Here is a 12,403-nt window from a genome sequence, read left to right as displayed (position 1 = left end):
CTTGTAATAATGATATGGACATGGGACCAAGATCAGTACATGTGCACTGATATGTAGTACATGTATTTAAAAATGTAAATTTTCAAAAAGGTGTTAACTACCACTTATTTCCATATATCACTATGCCATCGATATATCTGCAGTGATTACAGTCATTTGGCAAGGGTTAAGGTATCTGACTGTAGGCTTGACAATATACTGTGGCAATGGAATAGATTGCACCACGAAGAAGGGGTAAAAATGAAGCAATGCTTACTTCAAATCCTAGACCTCTTTTCTTAGATGCATGATGCACAGATCATGCATACTGACTTTTTTCATAAGTAGCAAGGCTTACCTTCACCAACCATTCAAATTCATTTGAGAGTTGAAGGCACAAGATTGACTGGGTAATCAACCTTTGCAGGGGTAGATTTTATGGTGTTTAAAATAGCAGGGTGAACAATTGTATAAGTTTCAGGAAGTTCTGGAACCTTTTTTACACTGTAATCTTTAACAAGAGCGCCATGACGGCCCTATATCGAGTTTAGTTGCTTGCTTAAACACATTTCTTTGCCACTGCTTCAAAAACAAATAAGACTATGTAAAATAAGGGACCACCTGGGCGTCGCCTATACTGTTCCCAGGATCATGATTTGAATAATTTTGGTAGAGTTCAACCACTACAGCATAAAGCATACTGACTATAAGCTCTTGGCCTTGTAGTTTAAGACATTTTTTAAAAGTTTTTTCTATTTAAACCATGTATCCCCTGGACGGGCCATAATAAATACCAGGGGTATAATTTGAACACTCTTGGTAGAGGAGCATTCGATGATGCTACATACCAAACACCAAAGCCCTACGTCCTGTGGTTTTGTACAAGAAGATTTTCAAAGTTTTCCCCTAAAATAGTCTATATAAACCACATGATCCCCGTCCCCACTGGCAGAACCATAATTGGTCCTAGAGGAATAATTATAACAAACTATGTAGAGAACCATTAGCTGATGCTACATATTAAATATCAAAGCCCTAGGCTCTATGATTTTGGACAAGTAGATTTTTTATATTAACCATTTGACCCCCGAGGCGGGGCCATATTTGATTGAAGGAGGACAATTTGAATAATTTTGGTAGAAGACAACTAGATAATGCTTCATACCAAATATCAAAGCCATAGGCTCTGTGTTCTTTTTTGAAAAGATTATTTTCAAAGTTTTTCCCCATAACCATAGGGCAATAATTCGACGAACTTGGTAGAGGACCATTAGATGATGCTACATACCAAATTCAAAGCCTAGGCCCTGTGGTTTTGGACAAGAAGATTTTCAAAGTGTTCCCTTTACAAGTCTTTATAAACCATTTGACCCCCCCGGGGCGGGGCCATATTTGACCGTGGGGGTATAATTTGAATAAACTTGGTAGAGGTCTAATAAATGATGCTATTCACCAAATATCAAAGCAATAGGTTCTGTGGTTTCGGACAAGAAGATTTTCAAAGCTTTTCCTTTTATAAATCTCTGTAAACTATATGACAAAGGGGGAGGCCATATTCAACCCTAGGGTGAAAATTTGACCAACCTTAGTCTACCAGTTGACATACTAAATATCAAATCTTTAGGCCCTGTTGTTTTGGACAAAAGTATTTTTTAAGATTTTCCTATCGGTTGCCATGGCAACCAGAGTTTTGTATGGAATTCAATTCTTTGAACAAGTGTTAAAGACGACTATCCAAGTAACATCCCTGTGAAGTTTCAACAAAATTGACCTGATGGTTTAGGAAGAGATGTTGTTTTTTAAAGGAAAGTGTGGACGGATGCCGGACGGTGAGCGATCACAATAGCTCACCTTGAGCTTTCGGCTCAGGTGAGCTGATAAGAAGCGGCTCTCGGTCTTTGAAATGGCAGCCATCCTGATTTTGGTGTGGCTAACGTTTATTTTTCGAAAGGGTACAATTAGAGGAACATTTGTGACATAATCTGCTCAGCTATATGTAAAGGAATTTATAATATGCTTCAACACTGGGACCATCTTTGATATAAAACCTATTTCAAGTGGTATTTACTCATTACAGCAATCCGATCACTTACTTCAGCTAACAACTCAGTGCTATTAATAACCAAAATTAGAAAGGTGATCTTCACTGTGCAGAGATTGTTTAGCATCAACCTGGAGGTCAGTATGTTTGTCGAGTGCAACTAGGCTTTCATCTTAAAATTACATCTCATATGACACCGGTGCTGGAATGAGTGTGTCCGTTAGAGTAAATGTCACATTGATATTGAACAGCTGATACGAACATTTTAATATTTAAGTATTTTTACTACAATATATACCTGAAAAACCACATTGACTTTTGAACACGTAGCGCCTATTTAGCCACAATATACGCATTCGGAAAGTGGGCTTATGAAATAGCTACAGAGGGGTTAAAATTTTAATATATTTGGCAGTGTGTTACATTTTGTATTTTGTACCAACAGACCGTAAACGGCTCACTTTAGATGCCCACATAGCCACCATATTAAAACCTCTCTTATTTTGATAAAAAAAAAAAAGGAAGAAGTAGATCAAGGACCTATGAAATCTGTTTTGTTTTAATAAAAGTAGTTCAGCCGATTTCAGAATGAAATGGTCACATGTATTTTGTTATTCAATATCAATGATGGTTATATTGGTAAAGATTCCCGCATACAAACGTTCTTTTTTGTATAAAAAACGAACGCGTGAATCAAAATCCCTGGCTCTTCAGAGTTTGCCAGTGCTAAAACAATAACCCGAGAATTATGATAATCATCCATCTCCGCTCAGCTTTACAAATTTACAAAAAAAAGAAGAAAAAGTTAATGCATTTGAGACACTGTTTCTTTACTAGGCTCTGCTGGCCCATTTTACCCATGTTAAAAACACCTACGTTCATAATTCGTTATGCTAAGTATTCATATAAATCACAAAAAAAAAATATGTTGCACGTATAATGCCAGCACACCTGTTAGGCATTAGCCTGTTTTATTTACATTGTCATACAACACCTAAACATTATCGAAAGGTTTGAAAGTTTAAAAGTGAGGTTTGCTGCATCATTAACAAGTTTTGACACCAGTGGTGTTTTTGCAATTTTGTTCCAAAGCGGTATTCCACTGTGTTCTTTATTTTACTTCCTTGTCTACGTGTGCTACTTTTTCTATGTAATCTTGTGTAATGTACACATCCACATATTGGTCCGAGAGCTCACGGACTTTTATTGCAACAATTGAGGCCAAAAGAAGTTTATACATTTTTTGGAAACAATATTTCATATCCTCCATGAAAGCCCATTTCTTAAGTGTCAAAGCCGTGCCTATCTATATTTTGTTCACTTATGTTTGTGATAGGGGAAGTAAAATTCACTTGTAAAAATATTAGGGGGTAGGGTAAAGTTAACGTCTGCCAGTTTTTTCACTGTTTAATTACAGTAACAATTGGATTGTCAGTAAATGTATATATGTCAAACAATTACAGCAATAAGGAATTTATCAAAATGGTATGAAGGGCAAACTTGATATTCAAGGTCAAAGGTCAAATTTATGAGAAAATCACAAAATTTGGCATATTTGAAACTTATTTTTATTCTCAGAAAATAGTTTGTTATCATAAACCACTCATCTTTATCTATGTAATGTGTATATATCAGTAAAACTCAGAAATGCAAATATCATTGAAAAAGGTCAAGGTCAGCCGTGATGATTGAAGTTCAAAGTTCATTTTCATGCAAAAATGTTAAAACTGTTACCATTAACTTTTGTAATCTGTTTAATACGTCTTCACATTATTAGTCACTGAAGTTAATTCATTTTTAATGTTTGTTTGTCAGGCAAAGTCAGCAGTGCAAATGCAGCCCCAAAACTACCAAGGGTAAAGTTAATATCAGAGGTCAAATGTCAAATTTGTGTGAAAAAAAGCATTAATAGCTTCCTTTTTGAAAAATAACAGATACCTTTTTACATCATTAGCAATTGCTTGTGATTTAGTTTGATGTATATATGTCCCACAATGTCAGCAATGAAATATAGTCTGGAATGAGTCAAGTTCAATGTGATATTAAGGGTCAAAGGTCATTTTCAAGTAAAGGGATGAAAAAATAGCTCTTTAACTTCTCTTTTTGTTGATATGACCTTGTCGATATTAGTCAATGATATCTGTTCATTTAATTGTATAAATGTTTGGCAATGTCTGGTATGCACATACAATTTCGAAACATTCAAGGTTAACCATAATATCAAAGGTCAAAGGTTAAAAGAGTGGATAAAATTATACAATAATATCACCTGTTTTTAATAATAATTATTGTTTAAAAGTATTTGTTTTGTCATGTTAGCAACAGATCTATGTTATGTTACTCTATATTTGTCAGACGATGTCATGAAAGAGAAAATAAGTCAAGATCAAACCTGGTTTAAAGGTCAGGGGTCATTTTTACATAAAAGTTCAAAGTAGTAGTAATCTTACTCATTACTATGTTCAAAAATAGCTTGTTCTTACAATTCACTGTTAGCAATTTATTTTAATGTATACATGTCAAGCAAGGGCAGCAATTTAGGTCTTAAGTCTTGAATGAGTCAAATTCAAATGTGATATTAAGGGTCAAAGGTCATTTTCAAGTAAAAGAATGAAAAGATAGCTCTTTACCTTTTCTCTTTGTTGATAAAATATCGTCGATATTAGTCAATGATATCAGTTCAGTTTAATGTATAAATGTTAGGCAATGTCTGGTATGCACATACAATTTCAAAACATTCAAGGTCAACCATAATATCAAAGGTCAAAGGTCAAAAAAGTGTGTAAAATGTTGCAATATTATCACCTGTTTGTAATAATTATATCGTGTAACAGTATTTGTTTTGTAATTTTAGTAACTGATCGTTGTTCATTTTACTGTATATTTGTCAGGCGATGTTATCGAAGAGAAAGTATGCCAAGGTCAACCCTGGTATTGAAGGTTAGGAGTCATTTTTGTATAAAAAGCACAAAATGCAGCATACTTACTCATTATTTTGTTCAAAAATAGCTCGTTATTATTCATTGTTACCAAATTACTTTGATGAATACATGTTTAGCAAGGTCAGCAATTTAGTTCTTATCCGAATAAGTCAGAAGCAAGCCTATTATTTAAGGTCAAAGGTTAAATTTGTTTAAAAATTTCGCAAAAAGCACCATTTTTGCAATGATTTATTATTCATCTTAAAATATCTAAAACAGACAATATCACTGTTGAAATGATAATAAAAAATTGTTCCAGGTGAAACCTGACATTAAAGGTCAAAGGTCATTTTCATGTAAAAATTCAAAATACAGCATATTTATTTTTTTTTCTTCTTTAAAATTTTACTTGTCATTTCTTTCATTGAAAATAGTTTTTCTTATGTATAATTGTATGGCAATATCAGCAATGCAGATCTAATTCCAAAAACAGTGACTGGTAAAGCTTAGATCAAAAGTCAACTTTGTGTAAAAGATCGCAAAAATAGCATTTTTGCAATACTTTTCATTGTTTATAAACGTTTTGTCATGATGATATCATCAGACATGAGTCCATAGATCAACCCTGATGTTAATGGCTAAATGTCATTTTCGGGTAAAAATTCAAAAGTTAGCACTGTAATTTTATTTCTTTGTTAATAAGATATCTTGTCGTTATAACTTGATGTTAATTCATTTTGATGTTGACCTTTACTTGCTTCCTTACTTACTGCGTTTCAGCTTCTTATGGCTGTTTTATGTTTTAAGGTCAGATGCGGCAATGAATTGTACCGTATTCTGCAGGTCGCTGGCATCTACCCACAGCTTGGTCTCAAATGAGATGTCTTTGAACCAAACGTTCTGGCGTGCTTCTTCCAAATAGGAACAGGTCTGCAGGATGAGGAATAGTGTTGGTTTGTTCCTCTAATCCGCACTGTTATTTAGCTGTCTTTGCAGCACCAAGCTTCTTCATGTGTTTTCTCAGGCCACAGTGTCCAGTGCACAGCTGGAGAATAGTTGTTTGGATGTGCCTGATTAGCTTGTGTAGACTGTCATGATGGGGCAGGTAGCCTCAATTTATGTTCTTCCGGTCTGACGCAAAGCTGTTCTTCAGTAGAGTCTGAGCTTCTCTGTATGAAGTTGGAGGTTGGGGTTGTACTTGCATGGATGCTTCCTTTGAAAGTTTGTCTGCAGCTTCATATCCGGCTTTGCTCACATGTGCAGGAATCCATTGAAATGTTACATTTATGCTCTCAGACAGGAGATGTATGTTTTTAGCAGCTGTCTCGTTAAGATGTCTGATTGACCTGCTGAGAGAGTCTGAAGAGTTGACTCGGAGTCTGTTAGGAAAACAACATTCTCTCCCTTTTCTCCTCGCTCATACAATTGGAGTATGGCCAATGTGAGGGCTTGCATCTCGGCTGTGAAGTTGGAGCATCTATTGCCGACTGAATAATAGAGAGTGAGAGTGGAGCTGTCGGGCACCACTTCCAGCATTCTGAAATGCTTTTGCCACTGATCCATAGGTATATGCTTGGATCCAAGAGTGTGCTGGATGCTTGAATCTGTTTTCCTACCTCCAATCTGGTCTTCGAAGCACAATGTCCAGGAACCCATTGATAGGGTACAAGCGGCCCTGCTTCTGCATCCATTGCTTTTACTTTCCCTTTTTGTAGTTCTTTGACGATATGAGTGAGACTCTGTCGTTTCAATCCGTTCTTGGTTTTGCTCTCGAGTTTTGAGTGGATTGGATGTGATGGTAGTCTCTTTGCCTTCTCTGCCTGCACAAGGGCTTTTGTACTCTCGTCTTGTCTCTAATGGCTCAAGGTTAAAAGTCTTTTCCATTTCTTTATTAGAGTTGTTTTCATTGGTAAGAGAATTATTCTCGGGCCTGAATTTCGAACCTTGTCCTGTTTATCTTTACTGGTTTAGGAAGCTGTTACCCATGAGGTGACGCGTACTCTGTAGTTGGCCGAACGGTGTCTGTGTACGCTTGTCGTAGGATCTTTCCATTGGCTCCTCAACTTGTTCCAACCGGTTCTTTATACTGTGAGTTCCTTGAAGACCCTCACCTTTGACCTTTAATGTCAGGTTAGGCCTTGACTCATTTTTCATAATCAAGAAAGAATGATATCATCTGTTATATATACCTTTAAACGAATAATGATTCGTCACTAGTTTTGACAAAAATACCCAATGAAGAAAAATCATTATACAAATGCTGTGTTTGCTTATTTTCACACAAATGTGACCCTTGACCTTTGATGATAGGTTTGGCCTTGACTTAAGACCTACATTGCTACCCTTGTTTGACATGAACACATTAAAATAAATTGCCAAAAGTGAATTGTAATAATAAGCTAATTTTGAACATAGTAATGAGTTAGATTACAACTACTTTGATCTTTTATGCAAAAATGACCCCTGACCTTTAAGTCAGATTTGACCTTGACTTATTTTCTCTTTCAAGTTATCGTCTGACAAATATATAGTAAAATGATCATTGTTAACATGACAAAACAGATACCTTAAACAATAATTATTATTAAAAGCAGGTGATATTATTGCAACATTTTCCCCACTCTTTTGACCTTTGACCTTTGAAAGTATGGTTAACCTTAAATGTTTTGAAATTGTATGTGCATACCAGACATTTCCTAACATTTAAACATAAAAATGAACAGATATTATTGACTAATATCGACAAGGTATTATCAACAAAGAGAAATGGTAAAGAGCTAATTTTTCATCCCTTTATTTAAAATGAACTTTGACCCTTAATATCATATCTTAACTTGACCCATTCCATACTATATTTTATTACTGACATTGTGGGACATATATACATTAAACTAACTAACGAGTAATTACTTATAATAAGAAAGGTATCTGTTATTTTTCAAATAGGAAGCTATCTATGTATTTTCCCCCCAAATTTGACATTTGACCTCTGATATCAGCTTTCTCCTTTGCAGTTTTTTGGGTTACATTTTCACTGCTGACTTTGCCCCGACATACAGACATTAAAATGAATTAACTTCGGCGACTAATAATGTGAAGACATATTGCACAGATTAGAAAAAGTACAGGCAACAGTTTTCACATTTGTGCATGGAAATGAACTTGACCTTAAATTATTAGGACTGACCTTGACGTTTTGCAATAATATTTGTATTTCTGATTTTTGCTAATATATACACATTACATAGATAAAGATGAGTGTCTTAAGATAACAAACTATTTTCTAAAAATAAAAATAAATTTCAAATATGCCAAATTTTGTGATTTTTACATGAATTTGACCTTTGACCTTGAATATCAAGTTTGCCCTTCATTCCATTTTGATAAATTCCTTATTGCTGTAATTGTTTGACATACATACAATTACTGACAATTTAATTGTTACTGTAATTAAATAGTGAAAAAACTGGCAGACGTAAACTTTACCCTACCCCCTAATATTTTACAAGTGAATTTTACCTCCCCTATCACAAACATAAGTGATCAAAATATAGATAGGCACGGCTTTGACACTTAAGAAATGGGTTTTCATGGAGGATATGAAATATTGTTTCCAAAAATGTATAAACTTCTTTTGGCCTCAGTTGTTGCAATAAAAGTCCGTGAGCTCTCGGACCATATAGACAATTATGGGGATACCATTTTGAGGGGGTGGGTACGTTATTCGAACTTGACTTTTCCTAATGGATATTCGTCCTATGGGTTTTACGCTAAAAAGTAAAAATGCAACATACATTTTGTGACACTCGATACACGACCTATGTGGAGAACATGTATATTACCGCCTGTGAAATTCTTACTCGGATTGATTATATTCGGATAAACAAAAGTTCGACGGTTGAAGGAAAACATCTTGACACATATCAAATTGACCAAGTTATTCAGTAAAACTGAGCTTTATACGTTGCTAAACGTTTTCGAGCGTGACGTTGGCATGATTAAAAATGTAGTCGATTTTATGTCATACAAGGTCACACAAGGTCCTTTATCGTAGTCAGTCAGATACAATGTATGCGTTGGTCGTCTCCACAGTAAAAAAATTACTGAATGATATTTAGTACCTACACTTCAGTAAACGCTTGTCAATTACAGTTGATAATGAATTTTATGCTCTCCAAAGGGCGAGCATATAGTTACTGCTTTGTCCGTCCGTCCACAATTTTGTCCTGTGTATAGCTTGGAAAAAAAACTAATGGCATTTGATTGAACCTTCACATACTCATAGAGGTCCTTGAGACAAAGTGCAGTGTCAAAGAACCATAACTCTACCTTACTTATTTTTTCAATTATCTCCCATTAGCGCACCTGAGCACGAAGCGCTCAATGGTGAGCTTTTGTGGCCAGTGATTGTCCGGCGTCCGGCGTCGTCTGCCTACGTCGTCCGTCAACACCTCCCAGCCTAAACCACCAGTCCAATTTTGATGAAACCTCACAGAAATGTTTCTTGCATGATCCTGATTGAAAAATAATCAAAGAAATAAATTCCATACAGAACTCTAATTGCCATAAAAACCAAAGGGAAAAACTTTAAAAATCTTCTTGTCCAAAACCACAGAAGCAAGGGCTTTGATATTTTGTATGTGGCATAATCTAGTGGTCCTCTACTTTACCTAGTTTTTGAAGTATCTCCCTTTATTATACAAAATAAGGCTTGTCCGGCGCATTACTTGAAATGTATAAATGGCATTTCATTGAAACCTCACAAAATGATAGAAGCCATTGACGGGAAGTGCAGTGTCAAAGAACCATAACTTTACTTTACCATTTTTTTAATTATCTCTCTTTATTATACAAAATTAGGCTTGTCCGGAGCATTAATTGAAAAGTATAAATGGCAATTCATTGCAACTTCACAAAATGATAGAGGCAACAATTACACTTAATGCTATGTCCCTTGCTTTAATCATTTCCCTTTATTCAATTTTCTTCTTTTTAATATCTCTATTTTTGTTTCTAATACGATATTCCCCATACTGGGACAAGCACATGCATCAGTTTTACCGATTCCTTGTAATAACAAGGCGTGTCAGGTATTACACAACTTCTAAGTTTAGATAAGGAACATAACTGGGAAAGATGTACGAAACCGAGTTACGTTTTTTAAAATTTGATTTTTATTATGGTAAGGATATAAGGGCCATTATCTCAATAAATTTGAGCCAAGAGATTCTACATGGTATGTAAGTACGTTAAAACAGAATCACGCCGAAATTAAGGCATGCAATTTGTATTTAATTCAATATATCTTACTGGGTTATTTCAGTAGGACTGATGAAAAAGAAGCATTGTGTGAAGTTTTAACAAGTACATGCAGTTTTAACAAGTACATGCAGTGATTAATTAGACAAAATCTTTAACCAATGCCTGACATCAATGACGGCGACGCAGACTGCCTGGTGCATACACCAGCTCTAAATATTCTTCGAATAACTGAGTTAAATTGCGTTATTATTATTGATAATTTTGCAGAAATGGTGGTTCACAGTTTACTTTAACATCCATTATCATTTGTTTAAATTTCCATTCTGTTGATACTGTATGAACAAGAATTACAACAGGTCATGCTTTGAATATCACACGAGAAACTACTACAGTTGAGATTAAATGATATTGATAAATGTATATAAAAATGTAAGTTGCAAGAATGAAATATTTGCCAGAAATAGGCGTTGCGTGTTTATTTTTTGAGTATAGTTTGTCGGTTTATCATTCAATATAAAGACAGTTTTATTTTTTTATCTCAATTATTTGAATCATGAAACCGTTTTTGTACTCCCGAACAACGAAATTGTAAATGGGTGTGTATACGGGTTTCCGATTGTCTGTTTGTCAATCTGTCTGTCTGTCCGTGGACACAATCTTGTTTGCACCAACTCTCCTCATCTCCTTGACACAATTTCATGAAACTTCACACAAGTGATCAATAACAACAGCAGCTGTGCATGGTACATGTTAGGTTCTTTCAAACTATTTTACGTGACTTTGTTTTTGTTACTATACTGTACACATAGAGTCTGCATATGCAAACTTGTGCGCGCCTAATCTCCTGAACCTATACACAATTTAATGAAACTTAACTCAAGTGATCAGAAGTAAACCTAGTTGTGCATGGTGCATGTGAGGTTCTTTTAGAAAAAATCTGCAGTTACGGGACTTTGTTTTTGTTAATAATAATAATAATCCTCGAAAATTTTTAAAAATGTTTGTTTTTATGATTTTTCCCGCATTTTTAGTTTTCCCAGACCAGAACAAAATATGATTCTGCAATAATAATAATAATAAAACTTTAGTGAATGTCACATTGATATGGCAAATGTGATTAGTAGCACTTAAAATGTTCATTCTGAGTGTTGTTCCAATAGGGGCCGCATGATTATGTACAGAATTACAGTGGTAATCAAATTTATCTTGCCTCCTACAAGTTTCTTGCATTTCTATTGGCCAATAGACGTCACGTGGAGACAGGATATATTCCATATCCTGCTAGTACATTTCAGATATGAATTTTGATTTTAAAAAAATGGCTGCCGCTTTGTTAATTGACAAATTATTACATAATAGCGTGTAAGTAAAGGGTAGTCGGCAAGATAAAATCGTTACACAGCTTGTTGGTGACAAGATACGGGATATACGCTGTCTCGAAAATCCATATCAGGCTCGAGCTTCGCTCTCGCCTGATATGGATTTCCTCGACAGCGTATATCCCGTATCCTGTCACCAACAAGCAGTGTAACTAATAATATCTCAGTTTTATATATGCACAGGATATTATACATTAGCTATATTTATTTCTTTAATAAAATGAGTCATTTTTAAATTTGCGACAGTGAATATATAGTAAATTTTACCTATAAATAGCAAAGTGATTGCTATGGTGAATATATCCTTCATTTTTTTCAATGTCTGCACATGGGATCAGCACTAGTCTTATACCGTGCAAAGCTCAAACAATTCATTTACACTGAAAAAACGAAATAAATTGAAACCATAATTCAATGTTTCCGAACATAAAAACAACGTATTTGCAAATTATGTTTTTCCTCTACATACTGCAGTTTTAAATTGATCTTAAACAAGTATGTGCACAATAGCGACTGCGCATTCTACTGGTGTATAATTGCTGTCGATCATGGCAAATTGTTCGAGGGTAGTATAGTTTAAAAATCAGATAACTTCTTGTAGACTTTCATACGCACCTGAAGCGTGGAAGTCTATACATAATAATGGTATAATGTTTGTGTGTGAAACATCTTCATTCACTTACAAAGCAATATTGTATAGGGCTTTGAAGACATAGAACCTCATTAATTATACTTGTGTTTTAGTTTTAAGCTTAACATCAAACGAAAATGTGTATTAAAGGTATGTATTTCGTATTTCAACCCAGTCTCTTTCACTGTTT

The 12,403-nt window shown here is 34.8% G+C and overlaps 1 protein-coding gene across 1 annotated transcript in view; it reads right to left on the bottom strand.

The window, feature by feature from the left end:
- Positions 1 to 12,088, bottom strand: part of LOC123565465 (uncharacterized) — a 40,623-nt gene extending 28,535 nt beyond the window's left edge. The window contains exon 1 of the mRNA XM_045359332.2: positions 11,850 to 12,088. Within this exon, the coding sequence (XP_045215267.2) occupies positions 11,850 to 11,892 (43 nt within the window). The 5' untranslated portion in view covers positions 11,893 to 12,088. The remainder of the gene's footprint in view (positions 1 to 11,849) is intronic.
- Between the last annotated feature and the right edge of the window lie 315 nt (positions 12,089 to 12,403).

The sequence above is a fragment of the Mercenaria mercenaria genome, chromosome 8, assembly GCF_021730395.1.
Source record: "Mercenaria mercenaria strain notata chromosome 8, MADL_Memer_1, whole genome shotgun sequence".
NCBI classification, from domain to species: domain Eukaryota; kingdom Metazoa; phylum Mollusca; class Bivalvia; order Venerida; family Veneridae; genus Mercenaria; species Mercenaria mercenaria.
This window is presented reverse-complemented; position numbering and strand designations above follow the sequence as displayed.